Below are 20,872 nucleotides of genomic sequence, written 5' to 3'. Positions count from 1 at the left end.
GATATAGCAAAAATAATAAATTGAGTATTGAGAAATCTGGGTGAAATCCCAAAATTCTTTGTACTGTTCTTATAATTTTTTCTATCCTCTGCAATTACCTTAAATAAAACACATAAAAATTTTTAGTTAAAAATTAAAAATAAATGAACACGGGTTCAATAAAGAGGCAAAACTTTCAAAGAACATTGCTGGAGAACCAGGAATTATTCTCAACATTCCATGAAGTATCTGTAAGGCAATATACACAATAGCACAGGCTCTAGAAAAAACACAAACCTGGATTTGAATTTGCTTCACTGTTACAAAGCCCTAAGGCAAATTAATCTTTCTGTGCCTCTATTCTACATCTGTGAGATGGGGATGATAATACCATACCTACTGCAAGGTGTTACTCTGAGGATGCAGACAATGCATATGAAGAGTTTAGTATAGAGTCTGGCATGCAGCCGTCAGCAAATGTTCAAAAAGTGGTCGCTGTGACTTTTATCACCATTATTGTTATTGTTATGTGGGTATGTGAATTTCAGAAGAAAAATTCCACCATCTGGAAAAACACTAATAAGAAAGTGAATTCCTGTTAAACCAAGTTCTGCATATCATCATTTCCTACATTTCTGGGTGTACTTGAATTATGTTGCCAAAATCTCCCCTATACCTCCTCTGACATAAAAAACAGAAAACAAACCTAATATGATAGCTGTACTTTCCCCACCAGCATTTCAGAGCCTATCAATGCCACTTACATAGATGACATAGACTTAATTTTAATACTAAACATGTACATATTAAAGGATCGATCTGAAACAAAAAACGGAAAAAAAAAAAAAGAGACAAACTAAAAAACCAACTCTTACTTATAGAAAACAAACTGATGGTTACCAGAGGGAAGATAAGCGTGGGCGATGGGGGAAACAGGTGAAGGGGATTAAGAGTACACTTATCACGATGAGCACAGAGCAACACAGAGAATTGTTGAATCACTACATTGTGCACCTGAAACTAATATATCACTATATATTGGTATATATATGTATGCTAGCTATACTGAAATTAAAATTTTTAAAAATAATTTTATCATGAGACTGACTTGATTTTATCTTGCAAATAATAAAAGCCTTTCTCCATTTTCTCCAGAAGTTAGGATGGGTAGCCTACAAAAGGCTATAAAGTTACTTTTTCAGCAAAGTATAAGAACCTTAGCAACTGACCTCATAAGCGTGGTTTTTTTTTTTTTTTTTTTTTTTTTTTTACATCAAAAAATGTTTTTGCATTAAAAAAAATCATCATTCTGGAAATTCTAGCCTTTCTAGTATCTGACAGTATCAGTGTCTGACACTTAAATAGCTGATCACTGGGGTACCTGGGTGGCTCAGTCGGTTAAGCGTCCGACTTCGGCTCAGGTCACGATCTCGCGGTCCGTGAGTTCGAGCCCCGTGTCGGGCTCTGGGCTGATGGCCCAGAGCCTGCAGCCTGCTTCCGATTCTGTGTCTCCCTCTCTCTCTGCCCCTCCCCCGTTCATGCTCTGTCTCTCTCTGTCTCAAAAATAAATAAACAAAAAAAAATTTTTAAAAAAATAGCTGATCACTAGTACTCATTCAATAACATACCTACTGAGCATTTATGTGCCTAGAACTATACAAAGTCTCAAGGTTATAATTTAAAAAAAAGCCACCTTCACCAAGGATTTTATAGCCTACTCTGGACAGAATATTTAAGTTCAAAAAAGGCAATTCTAGAACTTGGTTTGATTGCATTTGAGTAGTCACTGTAAAGAAATTAAGCTTAAGGAAATAATTTCCCAAGCTTGCCTTATTCCACAGCCCCCAGATTATCACAAAGAAAAATCTAACTCAAAGTGCATAAATGTCTCTAAGGAGCTCTACTGTGTTTAAGGTGTGTGTGTGTGTGTGTGTGTGTGTGTGTGTTGGGACAGAGGAGAATAATAAGGGATAGTATTAAGTCAACAGACAGTTTAAGAAATCAGTTATTGCATTTGTTTCCTAGAATGAAAGAAAACATAATAGCTTACTTAATTTTATTAATTTCAATTTCACAATACATGAAATTATACTTTAAAAATTTTAAGTCTCTATTAATAAAAATATTAGCTATTTTAAATGCTTTAAATGTATTAAAATACTTAATTTTCACAACAACCCTATGAATAGGAACTACTGCTATACCCACTTTGCAGGAGGGTATAAAAACAGGTTACGTAATTTGCTAAGGTCATGGCGCTTACTGTGATGGAGCCTCAATTACAACCAAAGGACTCTGGGTCCAAAGTTTACATTCTAAACCATTATTCCTTCACCATCATACCACTCTTTGATTCTTGCTACCCATCACAGAAACTCTTCCAAAATAACAATTAGACTTCAAAACTAAGAACTTATTTAGTAATTAACTTTTCAGAACATAAATGAGAACCAGGCATGGACAAAAAGTTAACTTGATCAGGCAACAGAGAGGACTCAAAGCTCAAAGGAAAGTTCTTCTGATAAACTCATAGCATTATTTACTTTTTCAGTAAATGTCATTTTAACAAATCTAACTGTCCAATCTCCCGGCCAACAATGCAAAAGAAACAGCAGATAAAGGGGGCAGATATAAGGGGCTGACACTTCAAAATCAAGAACTGTGTCTTTTCATTTATCTTAATGCATGTCAGTAAATGTTTATTGATAAAAACAAGCAAGAAGTGACACCAAACGATAGGAAAAAATGCCGCTGAGAGCCTTTCTCTGGGAGGCAACATTTCTCTGTCATGAGGTGTTGAGGATATAACTTATAACTATCAGTTACATCATGGTGAGTACACTGCTCTCAGCATGCTATTTGAGATAAGTGCATTTGAGAAATACTTACAAACAACAGTCAAAATAATTTTTGCAATTTAAAGGAGGATTTTAGAAAATTTACCTATATTGTTATTTTCCACTGTCACTGAATACATTATTTATCTCTGTCCAAACATATACCACTATCAATCCTATAAAAATATTGTTTGAATCAATCTGCCTCAAGAACAAGTATTATTTTAAAATCTAGTTTCAGAGGGCACCTGGGGGGGCTCAGTTGGTTGAGCGTCTGACTTAGGCTCAGGTCATGATCTCGCAGTCCGTGAGTTCGAGCCCTGCATTGGGCTCTGTGCTGACAGCTCAGAGCCTGGAGCCTGCTTTGGATTCTGTGTCTCCCTCTCTCTCTGCCCCTCCCCCACTCATGTTCTGTCTCTGTCTCTCTCTCTCTCTCTCTCTCTCTCTGTCAAAAAGAAACATTAAAAATTTTTTTTAAATAAATAAAATAAAATCTAGTTTCAGTGTGGCATTAGCAACAAAATAGGCAATTCCTTAAATTAAAACAGAAAGCCCAGAAAAGACCCAATTATACCGAAGGACTAAGATGCTTAACTTAATTATGCAAGAAAAAAAAATCAAGTTCGATCTTTACTTCAGGTGATACACCACAATAATTCCACATGGATAAAGATTTAAATATTGAAAAAAGTACAGTAATAGTCAAGTGAATATAAAACATGCACACACATAAAAATAAACAAGGGGAATGAGCAAGACCTTCAGAGCATAAAGAAAAATAGTGATAGCTTTAGCTACATATGAATTAAAAACTTACCTGTATCCAAAAGTCATCAAAATTTTAAAGGCATACTAGAAAAAAAATTGCAATTTACCAAAGGATTAAAATCTGTCATAGAAAAAGACCTTTTAAAAAAAATCAATAAATAAGGGCGCCTGAGTGGCTCAGTCAGTTAGGCATCAAACTCTTGACCTCAGCTCAGGTCATGATCTCACAGTTTGTGGGTTCAAGCCCTGAGTCTGACTCCACACTGACAGCGCGGAACCTGCTTTAGATACTCTCTCTCCCTCCCTCTGTCTCTCAAAATAAATAAACATTTTTTTAAAGTGTTCTTTTTTTTTTTAATTTTTACAAAATGTTTACGTATATTTGAGAGAGACAGAGTACAAACAGGGGAAGGGAAGGAGAGGGAGAGGCAGACAATCTGAAGCAGACTCCAGGCTCCGAGCCGGCAGCACAGAGCCACGGAGCCCGATGTGGGGCTCGAACTCAAGAGCCGTGAGATCATGACCTGAGCTAAAGTTGGACGCTTAACCAACTCAGCCACCCAGACACACCAGAAGTGTTCTCTATTAAAAAAAAAAAAAAATCAATCAATAAAAGACAGGTATCTCCATAGAAAAATGGGCATCCTTTGATCTCACAGGTCATCAGGACCTCCTCTTCATCCTCCAGCCCTTCTTCAGGCTCCCTTCACCTTCACATTCTAACTGAAAGCTGGCTTTCCCCTAGGATGCTGCTTCCTCTTTAGTCCTCTCAGGGTGTAGAAATTTGCTCACGTCCTGCAGGACCTAGAAGTGGGGTGGATATCCTCTGTCCTCGCTGTTGCTTCCAAATACCCCTTCCCCTTTTCTCCTTCAAAGCCCAGCCTCTCCTGAAGCGGCTGCTGTCACAGGGTATCACCTCCTACTCCTTGTAGCTGCATTTCTGGAATTCTTAGCCATTCTCCCTCACACACTGACACTGTGGCACCTGGCTCATCACTACTTCACTCATGTTCCGTGACCTCAACATCCTCATAAATGATCATCAAAACACCCAGGCCTCTTGGATGCATGACCTGCTCAGCTATAACAATCTCTATTTCAGCCCCACCCTATTCACATGGGCATCTCATCATCCTTCATAAACGTACCACCTTTAGTTATTTTTTTTAAATTAGATGTTTTTTTTTTTTTAATGTTGATTATGGAGAGACAGAGAGAAAGAGAAAGAGGCAGAGGAAGAGATAAGACACACACACACACACACACACACACACAGAGAGAGAGAGAGAGAGAGAGAATGAATATATCCCAGGCAGGCTCTCCCCCATCAGCAGAGTCTGATGTGGGGCTCGAATCCACCAATCGTGAGCTGAAACCAAGAGTCAGATGCTTAACCGACGGAGCCACCCAAGTGCTCCAATGCACCACCTTTATTTTTTTTATTTATTTATTTCAGAGAGACAGAGACAGACAGTACAAAGGGGGTGGGGTGGAGAAAGAGCGAGAATCCCAAGCAGGCCCTGTGCTACCAGTGCAGAGTCCAACGCAGGGCTCCAACTCCCAAAACCAAGAGATCGTGCGAGCCAAAACCAAGAGTCGGACGCTTAACCGACTGAGCCACCTAGGTGCCCCTCCAATGTACCACCTTTAAAGCCTCTATTTCAAGTATCCCATCCAGGTCATCCAATCTTTCCATATGACTGACTAAAGTTCTCCCATTCCAACAATTTTCCAATCTCAAGGATTGTTCTCATTGAGCTTATCATTTTTTACTATCCATACCACTTTCCTGTCCTTCTCTGCCCAGACTCCATGAACAAGCAATATAACCACTCCTTTACAATCACCCTTAACTCCTGAGACAGACCTCTCTCCCTCCATTAAACTTGCCAGCAAAATTACAATGATACACCTCAGCTTTCCTTTCCCCTGTACCATAGCAATATCTACAGAGTACACTCAAATTTACAGCTTCATATTTCAATGGGTCACTGATCAATGCCAGACCATCCTACTCTATGTATCATTTTCCAGTCCCTGAGACTATTTCACGTATTTTACCTCCAGCACTACATCTCCAGTACACCCTCCAACTCTCACTCTGGGCTGATAACCATGCCCTATAGTTCCAAAAGGAAAATGGGCCCAATCAGGTAAGCTTCCCACTATCAACCCCACCACCGAACATGCATATACTTGTCCTCTGCCTTATCTATTAAAATGAATCATTTCTCCTTGCTCTCAGATTTATACCTTGGATCCTACCTCTTTTCATTTTCTCATACTTCATTCCTGGCGTTATCTGCATTATCTCCCGCAACATCAATTTCTTCTTCTCTACTGGTTTATTCTCAATGGCACAAAACATAACTTACCATTATCTATTCTAGACAAACCCTCCATAACCCCAGGTCCCGCTTTAGCTAATGCCCCATTTCTCTGCTACCCTTTCAGCAAAAGGCCTTGAGAGGCGGATCCTTCCTGCTACCTTCATTTCCTTTCCTCTCATTCTCCCCTTAACTTGCTCGAGCAGCCCACCAATTGTCCAAGTCTCCAAAACCAATGTTCAAGTCTCCATCCTGATCTTACTCCACATCTCTCAGCATCATCCAACAGTTTCATCTCCCTCCTTCCTGAGAGACTTTCTTCCTTGAGCTCCCAGGACAAAACACCCAGCAGGTATTTCTCCTCAGTTGTCAGCTGTTCTCAAGTTCTCTTAGCTGGGTTCTTTCCGTCTGGCAGGCCTCTAATATTGCAGTCATCCAGGGTTATAACCTCAGCCAGACAGCCTTCTCTTCTCTCTACTTTCTTCCTATGGCACCTCATCCACTACCACAGCTTCAACTACCACCTATATGCCAAGGACCCTTAAATTTGTATCTCTAACCTAACTTCTCCCACAGCTTCAAATGCATATGTCAAACTGCCTATTTAACATGTGCAACTGGTCATCTAACAGATGTCTAAAACACACATAACAAATACAGAATTACTAATAAAACATACAGGATTACTGATTCCATCCACCCTTTAGGTCTTCTCCATTTCACTAACAGTACTTATAGTACCACCTCATTGCTCAGATGTCAAAAATTCTTTAAAAGTTTTTCTAGCACACTTCAAATAAAACCTAATCTCTTGACTACAGTCCCCAAGGCCACCTGTAATTTAGCTTTGCAACCTCATTTCGTTTCATACGCCCGCTGGCTCACAATGATCCAGCCATATGGGCCTTCTCTCTGTCCTCAACCGCGCTGCACTCTTTCTTGTCTCTGCACCTGATCTTGGCTACCTGGAATGCTCTTCCCCACGCCTGTCACAGGACTGTCATCTTCTCATCATTCAAGTCTCAACCCAAATGTCATCTGCTCTGAGAGGCCTCCCATGACCACACGATTTTCAACATTACCTTACTTTAGTTCATAAAGTATTTGTTTACATGTTTCACCACATGTTTACTGTCTCTTTGAACTAAAATATAAGCTTTTCAAGGGTAAGAGTCTGCCTTATTTACCACTATTTGCCGGACAGTGAGACCACAGACTGGCACATAGTAGACACTGAATACATTTCTGTTAAATAACTGACATGAACAAGTTCTTCACAAAAAAAAATCCAATTGCCAGAAGACAAAGAAATGCCAATTAATTAACAGGTATCAATTTCTGCCCAATAGTAAAGATTTTATTTTAATGATACCCTTTGCGGGCAAAAGTATAGGGGGAAAAAACAGGAAATTTCAGGCACAACCTTCCTAGTATATATCCTAACTCTTAAAAATGGACACATCTTCTGACCAGCTATGAATTCATCATGACAAAACCATCACGTATAAAAACAAAAGATATCCTCGCAGGTACACAGTAGTGCTGTTTCTAACCGTGAAAACTTACATGTTACAATCATTAAGGACTGAGTAAATAAATGTGATTTATATAACCAACTACTATGCAGCCAGCTAAAAAACCACTGGCATAAAAATGTTAACACGGAAAAATATTCATGAAATGCTTTTCAAACGAAAAGCAAATACACAAAATAAGTCCTTTATATGAATAACGTGTACTCATATACATGTACATGTGTTTACATGTAAGGCAGGCGATGGCCAGGCCTGCTACAGGTCCGAGGACACTGCAAGAAATGGAACACAAAAGCACAGAACAGTGTCACAACAAATAATTGCCTTTTCTAACAGCAGCTGCACCACTTGCTGACTACAGATGATGTCACTCTCCAAGCCTGAAAGCATACATGATGGCAAACTAGGTTTTGTGGCTGACAAATTACTCACTGCACAGACCACCAGTGTAGCCCACCCTCTGCGAGGACCTGGGGACGCCCCGGTGAGCCATGTCCACTCATGTGCATCCTTATCTTACTTGTCCTCTGTGGTGCCTGTTCACTGGTTCAGTGGCAGGCAAGCAAATTAAGCCAATCTCGGTCGTGTACTCTTGCCAATCTTTGAACTTCCACCAGCCCTTTGTGGTCTACATAACTGTGTGGTTCCTATATGTTTATGTATGTGTTATGTCTGTGTGGTTCCTATATGTTTATGTATGGGTGTTTGTATATAAACATACAAGAAAATCCAGAGAATCATCAGAAGTTGACAGTGTTCATACACCTAGAAGAATGACGAACGACGCTTAGTTTCTTCTTTTTATTTAACTGTATTTGTTGACAGGGTTCACACACTTGGTAGAATGATGAATGATGCTTAGTTTCTTATTTTTTGTTTAATTGTATTTTTTTTTTTTTTACTTTCATTACACTCTATGTTAACTAACTGGAATTCAAACGAAAAGTTTAAAAAAATGTTACAGGCTTTGGTTAATCAAAGGATGACTAAGGAAACCAAATATAAATTAAAGCCACATGAATAAGACTGTAAGTCCCAGTGACATAAACAGACTAACTTCACATTTAAGCAAATAATTTTGTCCACATGTCTGAATAGGTCTTCATTTAGTGTCAGATTCAAACTGGATATCAGCTGCTAAAAAAAAAAAAAAAAAAAAAAAAAAAAAAAAAGGAACAAAATAACAAACTTTGGATGTAATTCTTCATTACATACACTTAAGTATTTCAGATTTGGTTTTTGTTTTTCCAAAAATCATAGACAGTCCATCAGAATTTTAATTTAGAAAAATGTAAACATGCCACCATGAAGTTGTCTCCCTCCACCACATTCCAAATCTAGCCTGAATCTCATCAATCCTCTCAGGCTAACTACCAATTCGCAGAAGAACATATTAAATGACACCACAAGGAGGCAATCAGCAAAATCCAGACTGAGGGAATAATTCTACATGACAAACAACCTAGTTTTTTTTCAACAAAAATTGCAAGGAAAAAGAAGAGATTTTTTTTTTTAAAAAGGAGAGATAAAGAAGGAATATACAAATATAAAAGAAATTTGAGACATATCAACTAATTGCAGTACGTGGGACTTATTTGTTATTAGGAAACTTATTAAAGTTGTTGAAAGACAGCAATGGTATTGTGGTTATATATTTTGATCACTTTACTGAGGCATATTTTAAAATCATGTAATTCATCCATATCAAGAGTACAATTTAATAGTTTTTTTAGTAATCTACCAAGGTGTACAACCATTACTGTAAACCAGTTTAGAGTATTACCCCAATAAGATTCTTCATGTCCATTAACTGTTAGTCCACACACACACACACACACACACACACCAGCCCACTAATCCACTTTCTGACTACAGATTTGCCTCTTCTGAACATTTCACATAGGAGGAATCATACACTGTGTGGTCTCTCGTGTCTGGGTCCTTCCACTTAGTTTTTAGGTTCATTTATGTCATTGCATCCATCAGCAGTTTGTTTTTATTGCTGAATAATATTTCACTTTATAGACATATTTAGTCTCTTCATTTACCAGCTGATGGGCAGTTCTTTCCAACTTCAGGCTACTGTGAATAATGCTATTATGAACTTGTATGTGAAAGCCGTGCAGGCAGATGCACAAGAGAAGAACTGCTGGGTCATTTGGCAAATTAATGTTTAACTTTTTAAGAAAAACGCCAAACTGTTTTTCCAAAGTAGATGCACCATTTTACGTTCTTGTAAGGGTTCCTGTTTGTGGTTATACTTTGACTTCTTATCCTTTAGCCGTACATGCTGAAATATTAATGATTTGATATTTGGGGTCTCATTCAAAATTACAAATGGGAGAAGGAGGGTGGTGGGTATAGATGGAATATGGTTAGTCATATCTCGAGAACTGGAGTACTGTTAGTAGTAATAACAGCTACCTACTATAGAAGGTACTACGGTACTTTGTTCCAGACACTGTTTTAAGTGCTTTAGATATATTAGCTCATTTAATCCCTACAACAACCTTAAGAGGAAGCTACTGTTATTAGTTCCATTTTAGAGATCAAGAAACAGAACCAGAAAGCTTAAGCAATGTGGTAAAGCCAGGACTACAATCAAAGTAGCCTGGCTTTAGACCTGTGTTTTTAAACACCGGGCCATATATTTCAAGCTCACCAACAAGTGATATGTGAAATTAAAGTATTCAAAGTCAGGTGGCTTCTATGAAGATCTAGGTAGGGAATCCAATGTTAAGTAAACTAAAGGGTATATGTAGTAACATATAAATGATAATAACCCTGTTATCTCTGGATAGAACATGAATGATTTTTCTTCTTTTTATTTAATTGTATTTTCTACTTTTAAAACAATGATCAACATATGCATGACAGTTTAAGATTCACATCGTAACAACAGAAACATTGCATTAATCAGAAAACAAAGGACTTGATGAACAGAAAGATTTTTCAAGTTCCTAATTTTTTAAAGGAAGTTTTAAGAGGTACTGAACAGGTACCGTGTACCAGACACTAAGTTTAGTGCTATGGACACAAACTTGACCAAAAGCCTTGGAACAAAGAAAGGCATTTCTAGAATGACAATACAGACATGGTTAAGTGCTCTTAGAGCAGAGGCAGGAAGACCTGAAACAGGAGACACTAAACTGATTGGAAGGAATGATGTATGTACAAACTGCTTCTAATTAGAGACGATTTCATCAAATAACAGAGCCACTCCTTACTGATTACAAATGAAGACCCTGCTTCAAATGCCAAATCTTCACTTTTTTTTTTTTTAACCTCAGATTTCACCAACTTTAAATATCCCCTAAAAACAGAGGAGATTCAAAGAAAAAACTATCTTGTATGTTAGAGTATTAATTAGACTATACAAAATCTGTAAATATGTGTAACTGAGAAAGTATTTTTTCATTCATTATATTTAAGTGTGGTTTGATCACAGTCCATCAACACATCCTTAAATTTCATCTTAATGGCACTTCTAAAAAGTCTACTGATGATCTAAATCAAGGGCAGGAAAACTACAGCTGCAGGTGGCCTGGTTTGCTAAGAATGGCTAAGAATGGTTTTTACATTTTAGGGGGAGAAAGGAGACAGAGAGGGAGGAAAGAGGGGTAACTGTATGCAGAGACCACATATGGTCCACAAAGCCTAAAATACTTTACTATCTGGACTTTTCAAAAAAAAGTGCCCTCCTTAAAACAACAAAAACAGAAACAAAAAAACTACCAAATGGATTTCTGCTCACACCAGGAATAAAACTTGTTTTTACCAAATTCATGTATTATCAATTTGTTGTGAAGGAAGCCATCAGAAAGGCAGTACCATCACCGTGGAACTCAGTCTAGACACTTAGCACAACTACTTGTTTATGATAGAAAAGAGAAAAAAAGAGGAAGGATTTAAAAAAAATTTTTTTTAATGAATGTTTATTCATTTTTGAAAGACAGAGAGAGACAAAGCACAAGCAGGGGTGGGGCAGAGAGACGGGGACACAGAATCTGAAACAGGCTCCAGGCTCTGAGCCGTCAGCACCAGAGCACGAACCGCGAGATCATGACGTGAGCCAAAGTCAGACGCACAACCAACTGAACCACCCAGGCGCCCCGAAAAAGGACTTTTAAGAGAGGATAAACAAGGGTATGTAGTTAGCTCAGAACGACATGGGTTTTGTAAAGGGTAGGGGATTTCAGAGAGAAAATATAGCTGAAGCAGAAAAAAAAAAGCAGAGTCATCTAGGGGCTCTACAATAAGCTGCTCAAGTTGGAAGGTAACCTAGTATTACAATGTTAATGACTCATAAAATGGGAGGGTTAGGTCTACTGAGAAAACAGAGGAGACCCAGAGAAGCTACCTGCCCAAGTTCACACAGCAAGAGTGTGGGACAGAAAGAACTGGACTACAGGCACTCCAATCTCAGTTCAGTGTTTTCCCCCTGGCATCACAGTGCCCTCTCAGTACAGGACAGTGCTAACCTAGAAAAACAGCACTAGAGACTGGTGACAAGTTGGCTCAACTGAGTTAGAAGGAACAGTCTCTTCAGGAGTTCTCCTCCTCCCCCCATTATGAGTTATTTTTTCAAGAAGAACTGAGTCAGGTGTCTACAGAACTCAAAGAGGAGGAGGAAAGAGTAGACCCCAGTTCTATTTCCCAGAAGATGTTAGGAAAAATCAGAAAATGCTGACCAAACATCATTAAAATCAGCCTTAAAGATATGCAGTGGCTTACAGCAATAAGAAACATCAAATTTCAGTTTACCTGGTTCCAGTTTTATTACTTTAATTGCTGCCAATTCACCAGTGTTAACATTCCGTGCCTAAAAGAGAAGAAAAAATAACTGTAAAAAAAAAGTTTTGATGAAAAACTTTATAAATGTCATTTTAGTTTACTGTTTATTTTCAGTTATACAGAAATAATTTTTAATGCAAGAACTGTAAAAGGGGTTTATATTTACAGAGCAAACAATATATTCTTTACAATGAATGCCAACATTAATTCAAGTGTAAATTTAATAACAGTGATAATAATAATTAACACATACAGAGACTTCAGGATGTGCCAGGCACTGTCCTAAGTATTTTTTCTTAATTCATTTATCCTCACAACAATCTTATGAGGTAGGTACTAATATTATATCCACTTTGCAGATGACAAAACTGAAGCACAGACAAGTTAAAGAACTTGCCGAGGCCATATTGCTAGTAAGCAACAGTAATGATTCTAATCCAAGAAGACTGATTTCAGAGTCTGAACTTTTAAGCATTACACTTTATTGCCATTCATTCTAAGTCCATTTAAAATTTTTGAATTGATTAACTAGCCTTAAACTTTTAATCTTAAAAATCTGAGAATATGAAAAGCTAATAATTTATAAGTATATAATAATATAAATATAAAAACAGCCCCCCCTGCGCATCTGTTTAAACACAGCTGATGGTACAATCAATTCAGTGCAGTTCAGTACAAATCAAATATACTTCATGAGCCATATATTAAAAATAAAAATTATTTAAGAGATCAATCAATAACATTAAATTGCTGGTATTTACAACTGTAATTATGTAATAAGCTGAAGCTGTCTTTTCAATTTATATGCAAATGGCAGTAATTCTTTGTCAACTTAAAATGTTTTATAATTTGATCAGAACTTTCAAAATACTTGCAACTGTTACAACTGTTACATAAAACTGCTCACTGAAACTTAACTTTCATATCAGCCAATGAAGATCAATACACACAATTCACTGATCACAGAAAGATACAGTCCTGTGAGCTGAACTGCAACACGCTCATATTTTTTTTTTAATTTTATTTATTTTTAACTAATCTATACACCCAATGTGGGCCTTGAGCTCACAACCTCAAAGATCAAGAATCACACACTCTGCCAACTGAGCCAGCAAAGCGCCCCACAACACTTTCTTATTAATGGATTGGTGAAGATCAGTGAATCATCTACAAGCAATGATAGCAGCATTAACAATAGAACCCTTCTAAGAATACTGGGGCATTAAAAAGGTCAGATGATAATCTAGGAAGGTAGATATGGGGCACGGCCATTGCTGAAATATAAAATTTAACCTTTTAACTCAAAGATATTAAAAAGATCTCTCCCAACTGGGGTGCCTGGCTGGCTGAATTGGAAGGGCATGTGACTCTTGATCTTAGCGTTATGAATCTGAGCCCCACGAAGACTGAAGAGATTACTTAAATATTTTTATAAAAGAGAGATCTCCCCATATAAATTAAGAAAAAATTTTAACTGAAATTTGTAGGGAAAATTCATTCCTTCTGAAAAAATTCCCATAACCAATGAACACTTACCATGGCCAACTTCTAAGCAGTACAAAACAGATTTGAACAGTTACTTCAAACTAAACTTAGTTTCTGTTAAATGAGATAGACATTTCAATATAGTGCTAGATAAGTGCTCATTCCCTTCTCTTGAATGAGAAGATACACACACACACACACACACACACACACACACACACACACACACACACACTGAAACAGAAATAAAATCAGAACACCATTCTGGGAGCATTTTGTGAAGGGCCAGCAAAGTGTACCTGTACAATATTCAGGTATATCACAGAAACAGGACTCATAAATCTTCTCAAACATTATCACAACTACTTGCTTTTTCTCCTCACACTTCATGAACCTGCCCTGTCAGGCTCCCCCTAGACACTCTGTCCTCTAACCCCCATCTTTTCTAGCACTTCTCCAAATAAACTAAGACAAGATGCTACTCTCCCCACTTCTCAATTCTCCATTTAAAAATCCTGCCATGGTTTTATTTTCTGTTCACCCAAAGAAGTTCAGGGGCGCATGGGTGGCTCAACTGGTTAAGCGTTCGACTTCAGCTCAGGTCATGATCTCACGGTTCATGAGTTTGAGCCCCACACTGGGCTCGCTCTGAGCCTGGAGCCTGCTTTGGATTCTGTGGTCTTCCTCTCTCTCTGCCCCTCCCTCATTCATGCTCTGTCTCTGTCTCTCTCTCTCTATCTCAAAAATAAATAAACATTTAAAAAAAGAAAGAAAGAAAAGAAAAGAAAGAAAGGAAGGAAGAAAGAAAGAAAGAAAATCAGAGTATGGGTGATTCCATTACAGAAGAGCAGAGAGAATATGAACTCACAGAAAGCCAGGATGATTTTTTATAGCTGAAATTTTGTTCCTAATTGACCACAAGAGGGCACAATGTCTACTGACAACACAAGTTACAGAGAGTGTCCAAAATGGCTACTGTACACAATGTATAACTCTCTTCTAAAAACAGATTTACTAATAGTTAACACCAGCACATATTTAACAGAGAAACTGGGACAGCAAACTATCAGTAGCACTTATCAGACTGAAGTCAATGTTTACTACAGGCGTGACTTCAGATATAATTTTTCAAAATTTAAATCGTTCCAGAATTTTAAGGATAACAAACGAGTCCTTAAAATTATGATTCTTTAGAATGAACAAAAAAACAGAAGACACCTAATGATTACTACTTTTTTTTTACCTTCTGAAATATTTTCCAGTATGTAACTTTATTTGACAGAACTAAGGTAATTCACAAAAAGAAAAATTACAACAAAAAACCCAGACAAGTTGAATTTCTGAGCTTTTCTGCATCAAAATGCAGCAGACAGACATTTATTAACAAAAAGTCTTTAAAGCATTATGATTCATCAAGAATCTTGGTTTGGGGTTCCTGGGTAAGCTCAGTTGATTAAGCAAGTGTCAGATTCTTTGATCTCAGGGTCCTGAGATTGAGCCCCATGTGGATCGAGCTCCACACCCTGCATGGAGCCAGCATAAGATTCTCTCTCTCTCCCTGTCCCTCCCCTGCTTGCATTCGAGCTCCTGCGCTCGCTCGCTTGCTCTCTCTCTCAAAAAAAAAAAAAAAAAAAAAAAAAATTCTTGGTCTTCTAGCTAAATCATGTTTTGCTGTCTCTAAATTTACAATGGTCAAGATTATATACGGAGTTAAATATAAAAAGTAATAGTATCTCTTATACTCTGCAACTACTAATCTTTTTGCAATCACCCAGAGCAATTTATTAGGAAGAAAATGAGAACAAGGTAAATATTATAAAATATTGCCATGTACAAAGTTAAAAAAAATTTTTTTTAAGTTTTACTTACTTATATTGAGAGAGAGAGAGAAAGTACAAATGGGGAAGGGGCAGAGAGAGAGGGAGAGAGAAAATTCCAAGCAGGTTCTGCACTGTCAGCACAGAGCCTGATGCAGGGCTGAAACCCACAAACCATGGGATCATGGCCTGAGCCAAATCATGAGTCAGACGTTCAACTGAATGAGCCATTCAGGCACCCCTAAAGTCAAAAATTGTTTAATTCAGTATCAATAATGTGAAAATTTCAGACTTGCTCAGGGCAGAAAACTGAGGATAAATATTCTTAGCATCTAGACCTAGGAGTTGTCTGCCACATCACTGGCTTGCCCACCATTCTTCACTTATTTTGAAAGTGATATTCAGATCATGTTGTTCTTGAATGGAAAACTCTTCAGGAATACACACCATTGCTTTAAAGACAAAATTCAAGGGGTACCTAGGTGGCTCAGTCAGTTAAGCATCTGACTCTTGCTTTGGGCTGAGGTCATGATCTCGTGGTTGGTGAGATCTAGCCCTGCACAGGGCTCTGCACTTGGGATTCTCTTTGCTTCTACCCAGCTCCTGTGCGAAAGGAAGGAAAGGAAGGAAAGGAAGGAAAGGAAGGAAAGGAAGGAAAGGAAGGGAAGGAAGGGAAGGAAGGGAGGGAAGGGAAGGAAGGGAGGGAAGGGAAGGAAGGGAGGGAAGGGAAGGAAGGGAGGGAAGGGAAGGAAGGAAGGGAGGGAAGGGAAGGAAGGGAAGGAAGGGAAGGAAGGAGGGAAGGAAGGAAGGAAGGAAGGAAAGAAGGAAGGAAGGAAGGAAGGAACCCTTTTTATAAAGACAAATCTCAAATTCCTTGTCAAGAGAATTTAAATTTTTCACTAATTACAACACTTTTCATAACAGCTTTTATTGAGATATAATTCACATACCATAAAGTTTACCCTTTCAGTGCATACAATTCAGTGGTTTTAAGTACATTCACAGTTTCATAACCATCATTGCTTTCTAACTTTGGAACTTCTCATCACCCCAAAAAGAAACCCTACACCAATCAATTAGCAGTCACTCCCTATTCCTCCTCCTCCCAGTTCCTGACAGCTACTGGTCTACTTTCTACCTCTATGGAGTTGACTACTCTGGATAGTTCATAAAAATAGGATTATACAAAATGTGGTCCTTTGTGACTGGCTTCTTTCACTGAGCATAACATTTTCCGGTTCACTCATGATGTATGGTATATCAGTGCATGATTCCTTTCGTTACTGAATATACTCCACTGTATGGAAGTACCACAATTTATTTATCGATTTGTCAGCTGAAGGATATTTAGGCTGTTTCCACTTTGGGGCTATTATGAATAATGCTTCTATGAATGTTAGCGTACACATTTTTGTTTCTAATTCTCTTGGGTACAGACAGACCTAGGAGGGGAAGTGCCGAATCACATGGCAACTCTATGTTTAGCTTTTTGAAGGACTGTCAAACGTTTCTCCAAAGTGGCAGCACCATTTTATATTGTCACCAGCAATACACAAGGGTTCCATATCTCCACATCCTTGCCAACATTTGTTGTTACGGTTTTTATTTCAGCTGTCCTAGTGGGTGTGAAGTAGTATCTCATTGTGGTCCGAGTTGCAGTTCACTAATGACTAATGATGTTGAGCATCTTTTTATGCTCACTGGCCACCTGAATATTTTCTTTGGAGAAATGTCATATTCAACTTTTGCCCATTTTTGTGTTGTCTTTTTATTACTGACCTAGAATTCTTTATAGGTTGTGATGTAAGTCTCTTATCAGTTACATGATTTGCAAATATTTAATCCCAACCTGTGGATTGTCTTGATTTTCTTGATGGTGTTCTTTGAAGCACAAAAGGTTTTAGTTTTGATCAAGTTTTTAAATTTATTTTTTGTTGCTTGTGCTTTTGGTGTTATAGCTAAAAAACTAATGTCTAGCCCAAGGTCCCAAAAATTTTTTTCTTATCTTTTCTTCTAAGCATCTTAGAATTTTAGCTCTTCCATTTAGATCTATGATCCATTGTGAGTGAAGTTTGGCATGGTGTCCAGGAGAACTCCAATTTCATTCTTTTGCGTGCGTATATCTAGTTGAGAAATATAGCATTTTAATTATAAAACTCTCTACTATATTGCCCCCGTCACTTCCTAATTTGCACTTTTGTGTTGCAGCCAAACTAAACAACTTGCCATTCCCCAATGCTATCCACACGTTTGCCCTTTGGAACATACTGCCGAGACGAATGCTTGCCCCAACTCCTTCCTGGGCCTAACTCCTAGATAATCCTTTAATGCTCAGCTTAGGTCATCATCACTTCCCCCATGCCTTTTTCCCTATCTCTATTCTGGCTTGGACATCCCAAACACACATACTCCCAAAGATCCTGGGTAACCTTTCTCAAATGGGAGTGGGCCTGGTTAGGAAGTCCTACAGATCTAGAACTGGTCTCAGTTTAGAGGGGATTTTGCAAACTGTTATGATTCAAAGGTATCCCAGAAGTCAGCTTGGTTCAGTCAGCCTTTTAGAGGCCATTCATGATGGAATTTGGGAAAGGATTTTTCTGAGATAATTTCACGCTGACTACTGCACCATCTCCAACTATCAGAAAAATATCCCTTGAGTGTGAGAGTGGGAGTAAACAACATAATCCAGAAGCAATCGTTAAGAAGCAAAAAGTATGCTACATACTATATAAAGTGAGTTAGAGACCATCACTACCAATAAAATAATCTGACCATCGACTATGACCAAGCACTTCCAGGTATTCAAAGCTTATACCTTAGAAAGGTTTGTCTGACATGAATATGAAGAAGAAAGGCTCAGAAATAGGAGTGAAGATATGTGAAGTTTAGTCCTGCCAGTAACTAGCAATGGGATCTGAGCAAGTGATTTCCCTGTGTCTTCTTCCCCATTCTGTTCCCGCAATTTAAAAACAAGAAAGTGAATGGGGCGCCTGGGTGGCTCAGTCGGTTGAGCGTCCGACTTCGGCTCAGGTCATGATCTCGCAGTCTGTAAGTTCGAGCCCCGCGTCAGGCTCTGTGCTGACCACTCAGAGCCTGGAGCCTGTTTCAGATTCTGTGTCTCCCTCTCTCTCTGACCCTCCCCCGTTCATGCTCTGTCTCTCTCTGTCTCAAAAATAAATAAACGTTAAAAAAAAAATTAAAAAAAAATAAAAACAAGAAAGTGAAAAAAGGCTATTTCTAACGTTCCTTACAAAGGTCAATGTTTACATCGAACAATTTAAGTCTAAATTAACAGATTCCATATACTAAACTAGCTACAACAACAACAACAACAAAACACCACCAGCGGTTTTCAATCAACAGATTTAAGAGAGGAACCATAAATCTGTACTCAAAGCTACTGAGGTGCTTCTGACGTCCCACCAGGTCTGGAGACATGGTATAAGGCACTGTGCCATGAGTTTCATAAAATAAATACCAACTTCTAAGTCTGAAAGGGGTGTTACAGGGATGGCTTTATGAAGGAGATTACCATTTAATCAGAGGTTTGCAAGATGGGCTGGATAACAACAAACACAGAAGAGGGATGGGAAAGAGGGCATAGAAAGAAAAGCATGAGCAAGGGCACTGGGACAGAAAACACGGGCTATTTTGAGTGTAAATGGAGGGCCAAGCCTCAGGGTACCTCCCATATAAATACTCCCTTACAGAGGGAGATGGCTAACCCACAGTCCCTGCTGAAGGAATAGTTTTGACTGCTTTTCCAGTTACTTGAACGAGTGTGAGCCTACCACAAGGGCAACTAAATACACTAGAAGACTGATAGCCAGAGTGATCTCAGTCCCTGGTTTGCTTAGGACACTCCTAGTTTATGCCTAAGTCCTAACAGAATTCTTAATAGTGCCCACTTTCATTCTCAAAATGATACTTAAATTTTTATTTAATTTGAATGGTAAAACACAAGGTCACTCCACCAGTAAACCCTGAGCTGACATGAAGAAAGGATATAGGCCAGATTCTCTAACATAGGGGTCAGCAAACATATCCGTTTTGTTTTTTTAATTCCAGTGTTCTATTAGTTTCAGGTGCACAATACGGTGATTCAGCAGTTCTGTACATTACTCAGTGCTCATTATGATGAAGTGTACTCTTAATCCCCTTCACCTATTTCACCCATCCCCTCCATTCACCTCACCTCTGGTAACCACCTATTTGTTCTCTGTAGTTAAGAGTCTGTTTCTTGATTTGAAACAGGTCCATTTTTATAAAGTTTTTCTAGAACACAGCCATGTGCATTTAAGTACCGTCCATGGCTGCTTTCACAATACAATGGTAGAGTTGAGTAGTTGAGAAGGAGACCATATGAAGTACCTGAAAGACCTACTATTGGGTTGTTTACAGGAAAAACTGGCTGACTCTCACTCTACAACAGCGTTGTCCAACAGGACTTTCTGCATTGATGGAAATGTTCTGTATCTGCATCGTGCAATAAATAGACTGCCACATGTAGTTATCGATCAACTAAAATATGTCTAGTACCACTGAAAAACTGAATTTTATATATTTGTGCATGCAGTAAAATATTTATATTTGGGAGTTTTAATTTTCTGAGGCATTACTACATTTAAAATGTATTAGTTTCAGGTGTACAACATAACTTGATATATGTACATACCGCAAACTGGTTACCACAATAAATTTAGTTAACATCTACCACCACACACACTTAAAAGTTCTTTTTTCTTGTGATGAGACCTTTTAAGAACGATTCTCTCACCATCTTCCAAATATACAATACAGAACTGTGATCACTGTAGTACATGCTGTAGATTACATCCCCAGGATTTATTTAGCTTATAACTGGAAAAAATCAACTTTAAAAAACATAGTTCTAGTAGTTTCAACACATGTATAGACTTGTATAACCATCATCACCAGCCAGAAGCAAAAAAGTTCCATTACTGCAAAAACTCCCTTGGAAGTTATATTCTTGCCTCCCCCAACCCTTGGCAACCACTGACTGGATCTTTGCCACTACAGTTCTGTCTTTTCAAGAATTTCATATAAATTTAAACATTCATTATGTAACTTTTTAAAAAAAGTTTTAATGTTTATTTATTTTTGAGAGATATGCAGAGCATGGGCAGGGGAGGGGCAGAGAGAGAGGGAGACACAGAATCTGAAGCAGGCTCCAGGCTCTGAGCTGCCAGCACAGAACCCGACGCAGGCCTCAAACTCACAAACCATGAGCCAAAGTCAGACACTTAACCGACTGAACCACCCGGGCGCCCATCATCATGTCACTTTTTGAAACTGTCTTCTTTCACCAA

At 38.3% G+C, this 20,872-nt stretch overlaps 1 protein-coding gene across 4 annotated transcripts in view; it reads right to left on the bottom strand.

The window, feature by feature from the left end:
• The window catches only part of MAP4K3 (mitogen-activated protein kinase kinase kinase kinase 3), a 204,703-nt gene that overhangs the window by 126,753 nt on the left and 57,078 nt on the right, over positions 1-20,872 (bottom strand). For all 4 annotated transcript variants that reach the window (XR_006200872.1, XM_042933181.1, XM_042933182.1 and 1 more), the window contains exon 2: positions 12,211-12,268. Coding sequence is in view for 3 of the 4 variants with exons in the window: in XM_042933181.1 (XP_042789115.1) it covers positions 12,211-12,268 (58 nt within the window). In the remaining variant the exon portion in view is untranslated. The remainder of the gene's footprint in view (positions 1-12,210; positions 12,269-20,872) is intronic.

This window comes from Panthera leo, chromosome A3, assembly GCF_018350215.1.
Source record: "Panthera leo isolate Ple1 chromosome A3, P.leo_Ple1_pat1.1, whole genome shotgun sequence".
Classification (NCBI taxonomy): Eukaryota; Metazoa; Chordata; class Mammalia; order Carnivora; family Felidae; genus Panthera; species Panthera leo.
The sequence above is the reverse complement of the archived record's forward strand: the minus strand, read 5'-3'. Positions and strand labels throughout refer to the sequence as shown.